Source organism: Channa argus, chromosome 18 (genome assembly GCF_033026475.1).
Source record: "Channa argus isolate prfri chromosome 18, Channa argus male v1.0, whole genome shotgun sequence".
NCBI classification, from domain to species: domain Eukaryota; kingdom Metazoa; phylum Chordata; class Actinopteri; order Anabantiformes; family Channidae; genus Channa; species Channa argus.
The window spans coordinates 6,987,137-7,007,533 of NC_090214.1; the positions used below are offsets into that span (position 1 = coordinate 6,987,137).

At 39.5% G+C, this 20,397-nt stretch overlaps 1 protein-coding gene across 1 annotated transcript; it reads left to right on the plus strand.

The window, feature by feature from the left end:
* The first annotated feature begins 3,479 nt into the window (after positions 1-3,479).
* Positions 3,480-19,376, plus strand: ntrk2b (neurotrophic tyrosine kinase, receptor, type 2b). The gene is made up of 18 exons (XM_067484278.1): positions 3,480-4,482; positions 6,266-6,340; positions 6,443-6,514; positions 6,607-6,675; positions 6,765-6,916; positions 7,070-7,206; positions 8,661-8,793; positions 9,278-9,583; positions 9,679-9,696; positions 9,833-9,841; positions 9,961-9,995; positions 10,371-10,470; positions 11,033-11,221; positions 12,221-12,351; positions 12,439-12,611; positions 13,233-13,473; positions 15,166-15,324; positions 15,967-19,376. The coding sequence occupies exons 1-18, from the start codon at positions 4,286-4,288 to the stop codon at positions 16,150-16,152; spliced, it is 2,382 nt and encodes a 793-aa protein (XP_067340379.1). The 5' UTR covers positions 3,480-4,285; the 3' UTR covers positions 16,153-19,376.
* The last annotated feature ends 1,021 nt before the right edge of the window (positions 19,377-20,397 follow it).

The following is a 20,397-nucleotide window of genomic DNA, read 5'->3' on the forward strand; positions in this document are numbered from 1 at the left end:
GGCATCCGATGTAATACACATGGCAAATTAAACATGCGAATCATGACTTCCACACCGGAAGTACAGAGAGTGTTTTTAGTGGTTATGCCCCATAGGTAAGATGTGAGTTAGAAGAGAAGGAGAAATTCTGGAGTGAGTTAGATGAAGTGGTGCAGAGCATCCCCAGAGGCAAGAGAGTGGTGATTGATGCAGATTTCAATGGACATACACATGAAGGAAACAGAGGAAATGAGAATCTGATGGACAGGTTTGATCTTCAGGACAGGAACACAGAAGGACAGATGGTGGTAGACTTTGCAAAGAGGATGGAATTACTTCCAGAAGAGGCAGGAACATAGGGTGACATAAGAGCTGAGGTAGAACCATTTAGGGGGGACTACATCTTAGATTGACATTGTAATCTGAAAGACATCAGTGACTGCAAAGTATTGGTAGAGGAGAGTGTAGCCAGACAACACAGGATGGTGATGTGTAAAATGACTCTGTGATGAGGAGCTGAGAGCTGAGACAGGCTCTGGGTGGTCAGGAGGACTAAGGAGTACTTTGAAGAGTTGATATATAAGGAAAATAAAAGAGAAAGGAGAGTACAAGAGGTGATTGGTGTGGAGGAGGAAGTAGCAAAGACTGGTAGGAGTGAATTGAGGAGGGCCTTGAAGAGGATGAAGAGAGGAAAGGCAGTTGGTCCTGATGACATATACCTGTGGAGGTATGGAAGTGTCTAGGAGAGGTCGCAGTAGAGTTCATGTTTGCTCTGGTGATGGACAGACTGACAGATGAGGTTAGACTGGAATCTCCATGGACTATGACATTTGCAGATGACATTGTGATCTGTAGTAAGAGCAGGGAGCAGGTGGAGGAAAATCTAGAGAGATGGAGGTCTGCTCTGGACCTCCACCTTAGCCGCAGCAACACAGAATACATGTGTGTGAATGAGAGGGACCTAGGTGGAACGGTGAAGTTACAGGGAGCAGAGGTGAAGAAGGTTCAGGACTTTAAGTACGGTTTAGAGTAACGGATAGTGTGGAAAAGAGGTGAAGAGGCGAGTGCAGACAGGTTGGAATGAGTGGAGAAAAGTGTCAGGTGTGTTGTGTGATAAAAGAGTATCAGCGAATGAAAGGAAAGGTGTTCAAGACGGTGGTGAGACCAGAGATGTTGTTCGGCTTAGAGACAGTGGCACTGAAGAAAATACAGAAGGCAGAGCTGGAGGTAGCAGAGCTTAAGATGTTGAGGTTCTCTTTGGGAGGGACGAGGATGGACAGGATCAGGAATGAGGACATCAGAGGGACAGCTCATGTTAGATGTTAAAGAGGCCAGATTGAGGTGGTTTGGACATGTTCAGAGGAGAAACTGTGAATATATCAGTAAAAGGATGCTGAGGTTGGAGCTGCCAGGCAGGAGGTCTAGAGGGAGACCAAAGAGGAGATTTATGGATGTAGTGAGGGAGGACATGAAGTTAGTTGTTGTGAGAGAAGAGGATGCAGAGGACAGGGTTAGATGGAGGCACATGATTCACTGTGGCTACACCTGAAGGGGAACAGCTGAAAGGAAAAGAAGAAGGGGAGGAGACAATGGAAGTTTAGGGCCGAGACATAATTTTACAAGCTAATCCAGGCTGCAGGCTGACAGGAGACTCAGAAAGGTCTGTGTTGGTGTTGATTATTATTTAATTATTTAGAAAATGAAATATGTTCTTTAAACTGTTTGTCCTTGTTAAATAATAAAAAACAAAATGCGGGACTTTTCCTTGTAAGAGAGCATTTCAGCACTAGGGTATTACTGCTTTTGCTTAAAAAACCTTTATGTTATGTAAAGCACGTTTAAAATGATAAAGTTCTGTGTGTATTTACACTACAGAACGACAGTGTAAAGTGTATTTTTTTGTATTACAGGATTATTTTGCCCGGGTTTGTTTCTGACTGGTTTAAATTATTTTTTCTGATAGAAATAAAAATGAGGAACTGTTTTTTTGTAACAGTCTGTCTGTATAATCCACAAAACCAAACGGAGGCCGTGAGCAGTGCCGGATTTATAAACCAGTGGGCTGAGTCACAGCTACCTCACTCCACACAAGGATCAAGACAAGTCTGCCACCAGCTGGTTTAGGAGAAGGTACGAGCAGAGAAGATGGAGGAGTTGCACGGCTGGATGTTGCAGAAGCACCACAAAACTAAGAAGATCTTCTGGTCTGGCCTGCCAAAAGACTCAGTGTGCTAATGAACTCCTCTACAGCTGAAGTTCAAATTCCTTCCAGTGGAATAATATAGCTAAGAACATCATGGGATTCAAGAAGTTGACATTTTAAAAATATTCAGTTAAACTATTTTAAAAATACTTTAAATTCCCAAGTAGTTCCTCAGTCTGCAAAACAAACTGCACAATTCACCAAGAGCAAACATCTTTATTACATATCCTATTGTTTTTGATTAGCTGAAGGTGATGTGCAGTGCAACTAGATTCTCTTTCTGCAGTGATAAAATCATAAGGCCATGAGATCAGACTTACTAATCCAGAGCCACCACCTCACTGCCCATTTATTGCAAATGAGGAGACTGAATTGTGTCCACACTTGATCTATTTTAAACACTCATTTTCTCGTAGTGTCGACATGCTCCTTCAGATATAGGCAATTGCAAAATAAAGAGCTCCCTACCCTCTCCTATACTCTGATGTTACCATGGAGACAGATATAATTCAGTTCTTGATGTTTCTCATAAAAAAAGCCTACGTACATATTTTCATCTGCAACCATAGCGACACTTGACATTGTCCGCGCTATTTGTAAAAAGCAAGTCACCATAGCGACACTAACATCCAGGATGTGTCATAGATCATGTGTCCCAGCCGAGTATGCGTCCTCATTATGAGGGAAATTTAGGAAACCACAGGTAAACAAGGTTTATTTCATCATTTTGATGTATGTATGTATAATCACCTTGCTTAAAGCGCTAACAAACCAAGCATTTAGGGCATTTGTGTAACTTGCTCGATTTGGGACAAAGAAAGCAATGCTTTAATTATAAAAGATTAATATTCACGTTTGGGTGTGGATACCAATGTTGCAAAAATACGGGCAAATACTTAGAGCCTAAATATTGTTGAGTAACTGAAAAGATTTCTCAAACTTAAATCAAAATATGCCACAGTCAGTCAGACATTTTCCTACATTATTAAACTTTATCATAGTGTAGTTTTTCCGTGTAATTGGTGTAATAAAAAATACAATTATTTCGGACAAAATCTCAGGAGAAATTAAAAACATTTAGCCCTTTTTTAACCAGTTCGTGCTCCTATATGTTGAACTGATCAGTGATTGGACTGAGACCTATTTGGAGCTTGCAGACATACAGTAGTATAGGTAGGCTAATTATTTTTCATAGATGCACCCCATCTTGTGCGTCAACCGTACGTCACACTACAGGCCTATGGCCAACCGTGCACCAGTGTTAGTGTGGAAAGTGCGCTGCTTTCACCCAAAGCATGGTTTGAGCAGAACTACAAGAGTTTACATCCATATTGTTGTGGTTGTTGTTGTTGTTGTTGTGACCACCACCAACATGACGTTTGACCCGCAGCTGGCCACTAGTGCTGCTTAATAAAAAACAAACCGCAGCTGCCGTTTAGGTTTCCGTTGCCTGACTGGTATTCAGCAAATTCCTCTAAATACAACTTGTCAGAAATACATCTCCAGGGTATCATCGCAGCCATCTCCGGTGCAAACCCAATCCCAGTGATGGCTGGGAGAGACGCGCTCGTTCTCGGCGATAATCGATAGACGGATGCAGGTAGCCTTCCTCTCTACACACGCAGCATCCCCACGCACCCTTACTCCACTGTGCAGTCTCTCCTGTTTTCCTCCCCATCACACACTCTTACGAGAAATCTCTCGTGGGTGCCCTGCCTATTGATCTCTAAACATCTGGAACACCTTGTATTTATTTTACCAGGCAGAGGCGAACACTCTGCGCCCGCGATAGAGGAGCGAGACAGCAGCAGCAGCACCACCAGCAGCAGCAGCAGGACGGACCACTTGACACCTTGCTTCACGGCATCGATATGCAGTAGTGTGATAGCAGCTCTGCGGAGACGGGAAGGCCAGTCCATGGCATCTTGGTATTAAAACCGTGGGCTCTGCGCATTCCACACCGACGGCGTAGTCTTTTTTTTTTCCTGCGGAGTTAAAAGGATTAACGTGGCCAGATAAAGACGACGAGGCAGGAAATCTTAACAACTATTCAATTTGACCAGATTCTGTGTGGGGGATTCGTGGGATATCATTGGACTTGCGATGGACTCCAGCGCGGGGGGATATGGCATGGCTCGTCTTGGATTGTTTTTGGTTTTGATGGGGCTGTGGAGATTTAGCGATGCTTGCCCCACATCATGCACTTGCACCATCTCAAGGATTGTTTGTATTGATTCCGTACCAGGGATCGAGGATTTCCCTGTCCTCACGTTAGATGACATGGAAAACATCACCGAGATGTAAGTGTATGGAAACGATCGTGCAGACAGCTTATGAACTTATTAGGATGCAGTGCGTAAAGAACTACCTTCAATCGTAGGTCGCAGTAATACAGAGGAGCTAGGATTGTGATAAGAATAAAGGTAATAAAATCAGCAACAATATTAATAACCGCAGGTTTGATGTTATTTTCCCTTTTGAATAAAAGATCAGTAGAGACCTGCCTTTTGCGCTTGGTGTCAAACACAAAATGTGTGATTTTATCCGTAAAAGCAACGGATTTGTCAGATCATGCATCCTAGTATGTGTGCGTGAGTGTGTATGTGTGGTGGAGCTGGGAGTTGCGCGTGCCTCTAACGACAAGGGTGTGTGTGAGTGTGCGTGCGTGCGTGCGTAATGGTGGTGCGAGTGCGCGTCAGGCTTATTTGGATTAGTCGGTGTTTCCTTTACAAAACAGCTCCAGATTTAGTGATGGAGTAAATGTTTAGGCCCCACGCTGCCCCCGAGGTGTTAATTCGGCTTCTGGGCGGCGGTGTGGGGAGAAAAAAGCATTAATGTTTCCAAATGACCACAATGTTACCAGATTACACATGAGATCACATCAACTGGATAATCCGGACACCGGCAATAGGTTACGCACAGTTATGTAGCCTTATCTGCGTCAGTGTGTAGGCCTGTCTCGGACTGTACCTGATACAACCCTGCACTAGTATACAACTGCATGGTACCCACCGGAGATGGAGGGGAGACTGGGTGAGTTTTCTGAGGCAGACAGACGGGAGCTATAGGCGTCACACCAACTTGTCATGAGGCTTCTTGGATCCAAATATGAATATTCTTTCATTTGCAAATCAAACCATTCCTGTAGCAGCACAAATACACATCCCTCAACTGTCTGAAGGGACCGCGACTTTTTACTGAGTAAAATGTGAAGTTTTGAAAAATAAATTTCTCACTTTGAAGTGTAACAGAAATCCAGGGAAGACTATTAGTTTTGTCAGATGCCCCTTCTCGAAAATCTAAAATTATTTTGCCCCACCTTTAATTCTTGGGCTTAACACTGCACTGACCCTTAGACAGTTGATGTAAACAAACATGTCCGCCCTTAAAGGTTTATTTACTCCAGCTTTGCAGAGAAATTATTATTTTTCATAATAAGCCAAACAATAATTCTTTAATTAATACAGTAAAAAGTGATTTCATTACATTTCACATCACTTCATCACACATCAAATATGTATAGTTTGTCCTCACAAATTAAAAAGTTTAGTTTTGAGGTTCTTAAAATTATATCAAAGTTTACAAATGTCACTATTATCAGACATTTAGATAAATCCTTATTGGTGTAATTTTGTGAAAAATTACAAAAAACTATCTCATGACTTCTGTGTCATAATTCAGTCGTAAAAGTAGATAGAATCTTGTAAAAATTGATAAGTTATTATTTTGTATGTCCAGCAACAGAAACAAAAAATATTATTAGTGTATAAATATGTACTGTTCACATTATATTGACATTCAAATGTGCTGCAGAGATAATTCCCTTACAGCTGTGTATTTTCTATATTTCACACAGTTTAACTACATATATAGCTAAAAAATGGCAAAAAACCACGTTATTTAGTTTTATCAAATGCACAACGGATTCTTTGGTGTTACACAAACACTGTGGCTGTATATTCTTTGAAGGATATGTCTTTTCTGCAGAATATACAACAGACATAGTTTCAGGCCATGTTATTTAGCTGACCATCCGTTCATCTAACAGATCTTTTCTTTTATCTTTTTTTTTTTTTTTTACAGATACATTGCCAATCAAAACAGACTGTTTGAAATCAGTAACAACACTTTGGGCCATTACATAAACCTCAGAAACCTGTAAGTATGATTGTAGTGTTTCACGTGGAATGAAAAACGTTTTTTCTTACACATTAAAATGGTAAAGATGACAGGATAACTCTACGTTCAACTTTCCAACAGAACATTGACGAGGACGAGATTGACGTCAATATCGTCAAATGCATTTTCCAACAACAAAGTCCTTCAACATGTGTAAGAAGGATTGTAAAGTCTCTTTTAAGTAATTTCATTGATGTACATAGCAGTCACCATGTTCAGATTTGTTTTTTTGTCTCACCTTTTAGAAATCTCAGAGACAATAATCTATCAACACTGTCATGGAAAACATTTGAGAACTTCAACACATCATATCCGTAAGTGTCAAGCACATATACAAAAATCAGCATGTCCTTTTTTTTGTGCCAAGTAAAAGTTTCTGATGAGCTGTGTTTTTCTTTTCTAGGCTTCTCCTGTCTGGAAACCCTCTGGATTGTGTGTGTGACAACTTGTGGATCAAACTGAGGCTCCAGGAAGAAATCGAGGGTCAAGACCTGAAATGCATAGATGACAGAGGAGTGATAAAGGCCTTTGCCACACTTACCCCACCAGAATGTGGTAATGTAAAACTCTGTTAACGCTGGGTTGATCCTGAACCTTTCAAGAGGCGATTGCTCCCTGAAAGCTAAAAAAAAACCCCCCCAAAAAAACCCAAAAAATTTTAAAAATTACTTTCTTACAAAATGTTTTAATGCATTATTTTTTTTGCAGTGGTTCCCAAAGTAGAGGTCACCCCCAAAACTGTGACCAAGATGCAGGGGAGTAATGTCAAAGCTGTGTGCAGTGCCTCAGGCTCGCCTCGTCCTGAGATCCGGTGGAACCTTGGGATGCTCTCTACACCCAACAAGGTGAGCAGGTCCAGGTCTCAGCATCCTCTTTGTATCTATTTGGTGCAAGTTCACCACTGTGGACTCCATATTTTTTAAGATACAAGTAAATGAGCTCCAATAAAGTTTTAAGTTTCAAGCTGCATGTGATGAAGGACATGATGGAGTCGTAGATTTAAGACTTGGACTCAAGCCTTAGAGGATAATTTTAGTGATGTTCTATCCTTTTCTTATCATCACCAAAAACCCAACACCAAATCGATTGAGCCAAACCCTAAAACAACGTATTCCTCATAGAGCTGTGTTAACAACCATTAAAACACATCCCACTGTTTACATAGTTGCCTCTGTGGCCCCTCAAGGCGAGAAGCTGGAAAATGAGGTGAGACACACTGAGACACCAGTCTGGGTCTTGTCATGGCATCTTTTGATAATAAGAAAAAAAATGTATAGAACTAAATTCTTTAACTCAGAGAAAGAATGACTTGAGACCACCAGTGGGTATTGATTTGATTTATGACTCGAAAATGAACTCATTCAAGTCCAAGCCAAACAGCTGGAATATTCTTAAAAAAAGTGACACTGTTAAAAGCGTTAAAGTTTCCCACGCCTGTTCCTTTTAAAGGGCAGTTTTGACTTGTCATCATGGTCTTGATAATTGCTTTCTTAAGACTTGAGACTTTGCTGGACTTAAAGCTACAAAACAACTAAGAAAATGCATTGGCTGGATTTCATACTAATTGTGTAAATAATGTGTTAAATAACTGGATGTTAAAATGTTAATTAGGCCAATCTAAAAAATATACTGAATATATATTGGATAATGTATTTATTCACATAAGTAAATCTACTTTTTTACACTGACTTTCCATAACTATTTATCAATTATTTTAGCTGTAATTGTCAATATCAGTCTAGTTAAATATTTAAATGATTTATGAATAATGTTAACACATTTAGGGACTGTATATTTTATTTGCATGTTAAACATCTGTCAAGTGTCTAAATTGTCTTTTGGGAGTATTTAATTTATTTGTTTATTTGTGACTTTCAACTAAAGTTCTTATACTTTCAGCAAACACTTACAGCTGTTATCTAGATAGTTTAGTAAACAATTTAAACACTTTATCCATTGCTTGTAGTTAAAGATTTCAAGAGAACCTGGTTGCAGACAAAGATGGGGAACAACAGACCTTAAGGCAAAGATGGCTAAGGGTTAGCAACTGACTTACAGAAAAGTTGAAAGTTGCCTCTGAACTATTTTGATTTCTCTGCTGGCTGCATAACAAATCATGACATGTGATGTGTTACTACTGACTGAAGTTGGCGGGAGGTTAGTGCTGTTTGGTGCCGTTGGTGTGTTGTAACAATCTAACTATTGGTAATGCATTGACGATCAGCATTAAACATTTAGCACACACACAGGATATACTGCGAAATGCAGATGCATTAATGTCAGCACATTGTGTTTATAGACTGAACCTCTGGAGACGGGGAGCAGACTCATCTTGTCCGGCCTGTCTCCTGATGATAATGGGAGGGTGATCATGTGCAGCGCAGAGAACATGGTTGGTCAGACTGAGGCAACGCTTCAGCTCAATATTCTCTGTAAGGACTCCTACCTTTCTGTTAACATTGACTGGAAACGCTAAACAACTGTAGCATCCATCTTTACAGATCATATTTACACTGCTAAGTTTCATTTCCTCTCAGACAATCTTTTTTATGCCTTTTTTCTAAACTGCATTTTACTCTGCTGAATATGGAAGACTCCTCAGTTTGTTACCATTACTGTCCTCTGACAAATCTTATTGACTCTCCATGTTTCCTGTCTATAACTCTTCCTCCTGTGAAGCTCCTTATGCCTCCCCACAACCCTCTGCTTGTTTGGTGCCACATTTCTCCTCATTCTACTCTTCCATGTCCTCCTGATGTCAGTGTTCAGGTCTTTTGTGATCAGTCTTCCTTCTTGTCCCAGACTGCATCTCTTCTCTCTGCCCATAAATGTTGCTTTTCCTAGTGGCTTTTCCTCCTGGTGTTTATATCCTATCATCCCGTGATTACTCTTCCTCTACTGTTGCCTCTGTATCAGTTCCCCCCACCATCCAGCAGCTGCTGGGGCCAGAGCAGGACCACCACTGGTGCATCCCATTCAGCGTGACAGGGAACCCTAAACCTGAGCTGCGATGGTACCATGAGAACATGCCTCTCCAGGAGCAGGACTACATCCGCACCATGATCCACTTGTCTACCGAGAGCGAGGACCATGGCTGCCTGCAGCTGGTCAACCCCACACACATTCATAACGGCGTGTACAGGCTGGTGGCAACAAATACGTACGGCTCGGATGCGAAGAATGTCACTGCTCAGTTTATCGACCCACCTGACAACCACACAGGTGTCAATATGCTGCTTTTTACTCAAAGATCAGCTCATTACTTAGGTTTATATTTGTAAACTTCACTGCTAATACTTATGTTTGTTCCTCTTTAGATGACATCTTCTACTACTGTGAGTAATAATTCTGTTTTAAACAATCAACAATTATACTTCCTAATCGAGGTATATTTCTACACAGTTTAAATTAACATTTGAATGATGTTTGTTTCTCCTCCCATGGCCTATGGCTCCATCTTTCTCCTCCCAGACACCACAGGTGTGTGTTTGAACTCTTGCACACTGTATAACACACTAAACACACACTATCTCTGTTTAATATTTTATCACGACATTATTTTCAAATGTTCAGACCAGCATTTTGATGTGCTTTTTTAGACTCACCGCTCCCTCCTCTGGATGACAGTGTTGCAGTAAGTGAAGCCTATCAGCTATCATCCCCATGTAAATCAGTGGTTCTCAACTATTTGCGTGTGTGTAAAACAAACATGTTGTATGATAACGTATGATTTGTTATACATTTGTACCTCTTTTTCATTTTTGAAAATTTCTAAGAGACTACGTTTATCTAGTAATCATAGTACAAAAGCAACAATCTGGGAAAATTCTGAAAAAGCCTCATTTTATTTGGCAGGTGTATGTCTCCTATGAAATAATAAGAATGACTTTAATAAAAAACACTTAGGGTTCAGACCCCATATTGGCAACCACTGATTTACAGCCAGACATTTTGCTAGACATTATTGTTGAAAGCTATGTTTACAACAGTTTTTATTTTCTCTTCACAGGTGTATGTAGTTGTGGGAATCGCAGGTGTCGCTTTAACCGGCTGTGTTCTTATGGTGATCATTCTGAAATATGGAAGAAACTCCAAGTTTGGTATTAAAGGTAATTTTAGTATAAACACTTATTCAGATATCTGGCTCAGAGTTGGATAATAAAATTCATACCACTGTTTATCTATTATCTTGGCCTGCAGAGCCAGGCTAGCTGTTTCCCCTTGATTTCAGTCTTTGTGCTAAGCTAAGCTAACTGTGCTAGAGTAATAATCGTCTCATTTGACCTTTGGGGAAAAAAAATGACAAAAAGAGCTGACTCAATGATAACTTTATTTGACCTAATTTTCTTTATTAATTGGCACCCGTTTCCATTTAAGCCTAGATTTTTCATTTTAAGTATTATTCTGTCATTAACTAGCCTATCTTTTGTTAGCCTGTATTAATGTTTTAACTGGTATTTGTGAAATGTGGAAGCTTCTTGTGAGGAGTAAAAGTTGATAGGAAGTCCTTAGTCTGCAAACCACATACACTGTGCTAAAAATGAGGCCAATTAGGGTGAAAGTGTAGAAGACACCACTATAGGAATTTGTGGTTCCTGCTTTGGGCTGAGTGCACGCTCTCATATTCATCCCCACTCTTCACTCTCCTATTCCTCCTCTGTGGCTCCCCAGGCTCCTCCTCAGTCATTAGTAATGACGATGACTCCGCCAGCCCTCTTCATCACGTCTCCAATGGCAACAACACCCCGTCGTCTTCAGAGATGGGTCCAGATGCAGTGATCATTGGGATGACAAAGATTCCTGTCATTGAGAACCCACAGTACTTCCGTAACTCTGGCAGTATGCTGAAATCTGACACGTGTGAGTTACTGCTGCACTCGACAAATGCCTGGTAACCCAGACCTTTTCTGATAAATCCATACTGCACTCCAGATTTATCGTCAGCTTCCTGCTGCATTGTGATAGTGACTCCTGCTCTGTGGAGCAACCGGTCATTTAGTGAAGTTCAGAAACACAAGCTCGTTTAGAAGAAGCTCAACTAAGCAGTATGCACCTTAATGTTTCTCTTCCATAGATACATGTGGTGTAAAATGCTTTTTAGACACTTTAAGTGGTGTAGAATCGATTGACAGGAAAATTGTAATTATCAAGCAACGGTAACATTTGTTGGTTGTGTTTTACAATTCATATAATTTGATGTGTTTTGTCTGCAAAGAATAAAAAAAAATGCATAGACTGACTGGCTAATTGGCTGACTAAATGAAATAAGAGCAAAAGTGTAATTTGACAAACAGATATATTTCTGTCGATATTGTGGGTGTAGGTAAACTACGGTACCCACATTTACATAACATTTAGAGGCATACAGTACACAAACATTTAATAAATGGTTTATAACAAACAGCCATAAAACATATTACGTGTTTTTATTATATTTAACATCTTCATTTATGATATATTTTATAATTTAATCTAACTTCATTCACTATATTGCCATTCAGTGACTATGTCTTGCTGAGACAGTACAGTTGGGTGCCCTTATTTTGAAATGCCAAAATTACTACAACAGTTTTTACATCAACATATTATTTAATCCACTTTTAGAAACCAAAAATGTTCCTTAATCAGAGTTAGAGTTAATTTATCGGGGGGGGGGGGGATGCAAACTTTTGCACCCAACTGTAGGAGTGTTAGTTGTTAAAAGGAATAATATGTGCAATAATGTGTTATAAACTTATATAAATATTTATGTTTAGAAATGCTAATTAGTTGGTTTTTCCCACACTAAAATACCAATTCAATGAATCAAATTGTACACATTATACTTTTGACACTGATTTGTCTTATTCCTCATTAAAGTTGTCCAGCACATCAAGAGACACAACATTGTACTGAAGCGGGAGCTGGGAGAAGGAGCTTTTGGGAAGGTCTTTCTTGCTGAGTGTTACAACCTGACACCAGACCAGGAGAAGATCCATGTGGCAGTCAAGGTGCAGATCAGAACTGTCATTCAGTTAGTGAATCCTGTTGACCGGATGGGAATTGTTGCCTATGATGCGTGTTTTCTCTTTTATCAGACTCTGAAAGAAGCCAGCGAGAGCGGCCGCGCAGACTTTTACAGGGAGGCCGAGCTCCTAACAAACCTGCAACACGAACACATCGTCACCTTCTATGGGGTCTGTGTAGAGAGCGACCCCCTCATCATGGTGTTTGAATACATGAAACATGGTGACCTAAATAAGTTCCTCAGGTAGGATCATCTTAACGTCTACATACATTGACATGGTTTAAAGCTAAAGAGTTGGATGAGAAAAACTATTACATCTATCTAATCTTAGCCTAGTAAACTGTGCTTGTGATCTGCTATTTTATTAACTTAAATCATTATTAATAAAGAAAATCGCTCATTAAAATAATTACATTTGCTGCCATAATTATTTTTTATCATCTTTGTTTGTCAACCATTTCCTTCCTTTCTTTCCTAAAAACTAAGAAACGACAGAGCCCAAGTTGACATATTGAAATTGCTTCAACACCATTAAACAGTTCAGAGCCCAAACATAATCAGCTTACTACCATACATGGAGACCTCAAATAACCATCAAACTGAAAGGTTTGAACAAGCAAATGCATTTTTTTTCTTGACAAAATTACTAAAATAATGAATCGATTGTCAAAATATAAATTTTCTGTTAATGTACTGTTAATTAATTTACAAGTCTAAATGACACAGTCACAGTGAAAATTCATGGTAAGTTGATAAAATTGTGTTCAATCAACCAGGAAGGTTGCGTTTTGCTGCATTCACACAAAGCATATTCTACAAGCTACTCAGCAATGTAAGGCTCTAATCAAGTGTGTCTGGGTGCAGGTCCCACGGTCCTGATGCAGTGCTAATGGCAGACGGTCAACACAGTATCCTGGTGGAGCTCACCCAGTCCCAAATGCTGCACATTGCCCAACAGATTGCCGCTGGCATGGTCTACCTGGCCTCCCAACACTTTGTCCACAGAGACTTGGCAACCAGGAACTGCCTGGTAGGAGAAAGCCTGCTGGTCAAGATAGGAGACTTTGGCATGTCCAGAGATGTGTACAGCACAGACTACTACAGAGTGAGTTTGTTTGGTGTTTTTATCCCTGTTCTCTGTCTTGCTCACACATGCATCCATACATGACCTGTCTGATATGCACAGAAACGTAGAAATGTAACCACATATGCAAAGTCTTTAATGTGTAATTAGATTATATCGCACTTTGGTTTGAATAACAGTCTATCTGAAGAAAAAATTATTTTTTTCCCTATTTTTTAACACAATTTAAATGCAAATGCTATAATCTGCATAAAATTACTGTTTCCATGGTAATAAGTGCGAAATTGCACAGACAGTTTAAAGTTTTTCCTGATCATGGAATTAATACTTCACTATACATAAACATATATTTAATTCTTAATACTTAATCCATGTACCATAGACTAGTTGTAGTACATGGCATGACCCACCGACTGGCTGATGAAAAATACAGTGCAATAAAAGAAATTTCATGTTGAGGAACAGATGGTTTTTCTCCTTCCGTGTCTCAGATCCCAGTTTGAATCCCACAGTGCCCTCTGCTGCCCAAAGAGAAGGCATTTTTTTCCGGGCTCGAGACTGATACCATGGTGGCACTTGGTGGCTGGGCGGGGCCACACCTGGTGGGTTGGGATTCAAACCCACAGCCTTCTGCATCCCAACCCAATGCTCTACCACTGAGTCACCATGCTCAGGCATATGCAGGCATCTGTACATGATGCTATTTACTGGCATCAGATATGATGATTTTAAAAAGGGTCTGTCACCATCTCCTGATTTTTATCAAACAGAAAGCAAAACGTATGAACACATCTTACAATATGAGACTCTTCCATCTGTTATTATGCTGCTTTCATTTTGAAGTTCAAAGAGATTTGTGTAATAAATTAGATAAACTGGGAAACCTGATACAGTTGCATTAAATTTGTAAGCATTAGCAGTGAGGTGAAGCCTTGCTTGATCTTCCATTTATGAATATATATACTATTTTCACCCAGTTTACAACATATCATACACACTCCGTTACAAAGTGGTTGCAAATGAGCGGTTTCGTTATGATGCACAGTAAAACAGTTTATTGTGACGTAAGAAGACTCAAGCTGAACTATTGTACAAGGCAACAATTACTGAGTAGACTACAGTTATGCCTTTAGGGTAAAAATAATCAATATATTTTAGCCCATTCTGACTCCGATATTGCGCATTGTGCACACAGAACTTTTTGTAAGTGTGGTGTTGAAGTGAAAGGATGGAGGAAAGCTGATTGGATTAAAGGAGCCACAGTAAGAGACGAAAATGCTTTTACTTGACAGGAAATAAGTAATTGAAGAAGGCAGAGTGTAGATAAAATGGTTATGAAGGAGTAACAGGTTTATTTCAGGAAGTGGGAAAACTTAATTGCTTACTGTAAAAAAACAAAAAACAGAGTGAACTCTGGTTCACAAAGGTGAAACTAATACAGTCTGTTAGAAGTGTCAGGTAATAATTCTGCCTTCTTGGTGGTGTTAAGGTTCAGCTTTTGTATGTAGAACTATAAGATCTTTTCTGATGCTCCGGGTTTTGACAGGTTTTTGTCATATTTTATCCATCTTACAGTATTTATATCATTGAGGCTAAATGGTAAATGACAGAAACGACCTGGCTCAGGTGTGTTGGATCTAAAATGATCCCTATAACAGTACAGTCAGTTTCAACCGATGGCATTTGGCTTCTAACTGCGTTCTCTCTCTGCAGGTGGGCGGTCACACGATGCTGCCTATCCGCTGGATGCCCCCAGAGAGCATCATGTACCGGCGGTTCACCACAGAGAGTGATGTGTGGAGCCTTGGTGTGGTGCTGTGGGAGATCTTCACATATGGCAAGCAGCCTTGGTACCAGCTCTCCAACAATGAGGTTAGTTACACGAGGTCTGCGCCTGCACTTATACAAGTTACACCGGTACGTTTATGAAATACACTCAAACATGGATACTAAAAACAAAGGGAAATTAGTTATTGAAGCTTGATTTGGCCCAGAAAAGAGGTCTGTGACAAATCATGAATCACAAATGCTTGGAAAACAGGTTATTGGCAGGAGCCTGTTCTGCCCACTGTTTGGAAACAATAGTCGTTATGAAAATCTGGTCTTTCGTAAAAAGTCTCTTACAAACTGAGAGCATGAAATTAGAACAATATGAGGCCATTTAGCAAGCTAGGAGGGTCTAAAAATACTTAGAGCTTAGAGTGTCACGACCTCTCCATACCAGTTAAAATCTTTCTCCATTTCGGATTTGTTTTTCATTTTTTCTCTTTTTCTCTCATCTCATTTTTTTTTCTTTATAAGCAGTAAAAGCAGCCATTTGTATTAAAACAAACAAAACAAACGCCCATTTTATTATGTAAACACACATAATTAAGTTATCAAACAGCTACATAATAATTTCAATTTTACAATTGTAGCCTCAGCCCATCTCATGTTGCATCTCATTAGTTATATCTGTGGAAAACGTGTTGCATTCCTCTCACGTGACGTGTATTGTCCGCTCGTATCCTGCAGGTGATCGAGTGCATCACCCAGGGCCGTGTGCTGCAGCGGCCCCGCACCTGTCCTAAAGAGGTCTATGACCTGATGCTGGGCTGCTGGCAGCGGGAGCCCTACATGAGGCTGAACATCAAGGAGATCCACAGCATGCTCCAGAGCCTCGCCAAGGCCTCCCCTGTGTACCTGGACATACTGGGCTGACGCGTCAGTGCTCCTGTATGTACTTTACCTGTGTGCGTGTAAGCTGAAGCTTTGTATGTAGACAAGTGTTTGTGTGTTTGTCTGCACATGCTGACACGAGAAGGGTGTGCGACTGTCTGAGTGAGTCTGTGTACAGTAGCTGGCTGTAAATGTTACTGTAAATGCTATCGGCCGTGTCCCCATTCCATTGAGAAAAGCCTTAAACTTTAAGTGATTTTGTTTTGTCTTTTCCTGCCCATTCAGAGATGTTAATGAGACACGTTTCACAAATGGAAACCAAAATGCATAAAGGATTATGTAACTTTATCCACACCTGTCTCCACTGTCTCCACTTTACCATATACAGTATGTTAAAGACATAAAAGAGAATGATGCCCAATAATCAGTCGCATTGATTACTAGGTTGTTCTGTCAACATTCATTGCATTAAATGATGTTTTTCTTATATTGCATATGTGCTGGGAAAGAACAAATGGAAAATAATATGTCTTTCCAGAATGGACATTGTACAGTTACAACTTTGTAGATTTAAACATTGTCACACAAGGCAACATATTCTACCACAAGATAAAATGACTCATTAGGTGGAAGCTGAAGTTTTTTGTGTTACTTGTCCTGGGCTGTGTAGAATTTATAAATGTTGTTTCATACTAAGCTGTTGATTTAAATCTGTGACTTCTGTATCATCTACATCAACGTATTTGAATTTTTCCCATACTGTATGTGTATAACAGTATACACGTTAAAGTGAAAAACAATGTCAAACCCATATAGATTCTGTTACTGAAAGACCTCCTGATGTAAAATCAATGTTGAGTTTATAAAATACAAGGGCATACAGCATTTTGCAGTTGTTTTTAAATAATGCCACCATCCTTTCTCTTATCTTCTAAATACCTCTTCATATTTGACACTAATTACACAAGGTCATCTATATTGACAGATAGGTGTATCAATGTTGTTGGAGTGCTCTACTCATTTCACAGTTTTTTCTTTTGACGTATCTAAAGCACAGAGAACGAGGGCTCGGCGGAGTTGAGCTATGCCTGTCTGAAAAAAGATGAGCACAGGTTGTTTTGGTTTTATTTTTCATTCACCAGCAATGCCATTTAGCAAATCTTTGTTGGTCAGTGGCCCATATTTGTAAGTGATGTGGTTTTCTATGCGTCTTCAAAGGCAGGTTTTCACATGTTGTGGGTGTTGTTGTGTTTTGTGGTTAGTGAGAGAGATGAACTTATTTATATACTTGTTTCTTTGTTGCTTCACTCCTAAGAGGGATAGGCAGGGCATTTTGATCCAGCCAAATGATGCCCCAATGTGTGGTAACATACTGAGGATTGTTTTTTAATTTAATTTTGGTTTTGATTGTAATGCAATATGTTTATTGTTACTGTATTTACAGTGTATTATGAAGACCTAATCTTTACTTTATATACTACTCGAAAATACTGCAGAAAAAGGATTCATTAAGAGTCTGATAGCCAATAAAGTGTCCCTGGGGTGCATCACCTCTCTGAGTAGCCACAGAGGGGGCTGGTAAAGTTCCTCACCCCTACAGACAGAGGATGCTTGGAAATGGCTTTAAAGGCATTGTTGTGATCATTTTCCAAATGATCTTCATTGGGTCTGTTTTCCTGAGATTACAGAAATGCTAAAAGCATGTGTGGTGATTCTAGAACTGAATCAAATCTCCTGTATTAATCTGCAAAACAGAGGCAATTGCACCTTTATAATAACTATCATGTATTTCCATATAAAGCTGTAAGGCTCTTTGCTCAGACAATACGTTAAATGCACTTTTATTGATTACATTAAATCCCTAATGCACAACCTGAACTGACAAGTCCACCTCAATCTCAGCTGCAGTTAATTGACAAAAAACAAAACAAAAAACTTGCAATAACCTTGCAATGTCACCCGTGACTGAAACAAGTGCAAACCTTGACACATTGTCCTTGAAGAAAACTACAGTTTGTGTCCCTCTATGTTTTATTACAGCATTAGATGGTTTTATATAATAGTCACGTGTCTGCTGTACATAAACTGCTGTCCATTCTGTACAGTTCTGATATTTGTCTAAATGAATAGTAGGCTATGTTTAATAGTATAAACTGTTTTAAGCAGGTATCATGTCAAAACTGTGTGACATCTATTGAAGACAACTTTTTATGGGCCACTGGCAATACATTCTATATGTAAATACAATTTAATTTGTGCTACATTGTATAATTTCTTTGTGCTCGTTCATAATACCAGTGAGAATACAATCCTTTTTTGGCAACTTTTGATCTGCAAAGGACTTTCTTTGGACAATGTGTTTTTCTCTGAAAAATACACACACACACACACACACACAACCTAAACAAAAAAACAAAGCAAAAAAAAAAAAAAGCAAAAAAAAAAAAGAAAGAAAGAAAGAAAGAAAGGAAAATTATCTCTACTTTCCTCTCCACTGTGATGGGGAGCTTACACAGAGGCTGTTTGAGATGATGTCCATTTCTAGGGGGACCATAAATTCTAGATCGGATTCGACGTCACGATCTCTTTGAGCTGACGGGTGTCCTAGCAGACGCGTGGCCAGTGGCCAGGAAGTCCAAGTTTGCTTCCTGGCCTACCCCACCACTCAACCTCTGACTGACTGTAGCCTATTTTGATCCTCTTTCGGATGAATAACTGTGACTTTGCATCATGAATAGTATATTATTTTGAATGTAATCTAGAAGGGTTGGGACCTTTTTTGAATGTAATCAATCCTGGGGGGTGGGGTTACGAATTTCTTTTTGTAAATATAAGTATGGCAAAAGAAAAAAAAACTACAGTTTTAATTCCTGTGCAGATAACAAATTTTACTTACTTTGTGAATATATGAAAAGTGTGTGAGTGTTTGTATATGTGGCTAATGTGTCTGAGGTGGTGTATGGGCATTTGCACATACATCCATATGCAGGAGTGTGTATGGTTTTGAGTGTGTGTGTGTGTGCGTGCGTGTGTCTGTCTACTGGCAGATTTAATCCTGCTTTAATCAGCCAGTTCTATCAATCAATTCAATGCTTTGTGCATCATGTGAGTAGCTTATTCACAATTAATGGAAATGTTCCTTGTGATACTGTGCATTTAATAAAGGTGGTATGTCTTACAATATACTTTGTGCCATAAGGATTCTTCATGTCTCCATTCAAAAACATGTGAAGGACAGTTTCAAGCAGCTCTGAATATCAACTGTTCGCTATTAAAGGCTGTCAACATTTTCAGAAGGGGCTAGCATTTATGCTCTTGCAGAAAATAAGATCTGAAGTTATGATAGTAACTTTACAGATAAAGATATTACATAATAACCCATATTAGACTTGCATATTGAAACTTGTTGAATTTTTTTTTTCTCTTTCTCACAACAGCTCAGATGGTTGTTGTGAAAGATCATTTAACACTTAGGTTGGGAACAACTAGGTTATAATAACTGTATAAAGTATAAGTAGATATACATGCTAGAATATCCACAGCTCTAAAATACTGTGTTAATTATTGATACATCAGTCACAACCTAATCAACCACAACTGCTGGGACACTGTAAAATGTAAACAGAATGCAATGATTTGCAAATCAATTAAAACCTGTATTTGATTGATATTTCTCTGCTAATATGTCATAAACACTGAATATATTTCATTGCTTTTGCTTGGCTACTTTCAAATGAACCAGCAGCTCAACACGCCATGAAAGGTATCTCATGGGCACCATTTGTTTCTAACAATAACTGAAACTAAGGAGTGGCATGGACAGCTGCTCCACATACACAACTACACAAACACACAAGGTCAAACCCTTGGCAACAACTTTACAGTTCCAGGTATTTTTTGGATGTTGTACACATATTGGGATCTCTATAGCATTGTTATTTCAATTTACAGTACATTATTACAGATGTATTCAAATAAATGGTATATAACGTACCTTGGTGCATAGCAACATTAGCTGTAGAGTTCCACTCTGCTTGCTGCCTAGATGAGGAAGGTCTGGTGGAACAGTTGCCGGGTCAAACCATCAAGGACATGTTCCCGAACAGATTTATCACGTCTTACGTGGGGGGTCACCCTACAGCCCTCGGAGGGGAGCTTGAAAGTGTCTACTGCAGGGAAAATAAAGAACACCCCTTCAGTTATGTGAGGTGTTCCTAAATACTATTCAAAGGATATTACATGTTGTCACGGCTCATCCGGTTTGATCAGGCCGCCGTAACATATTTT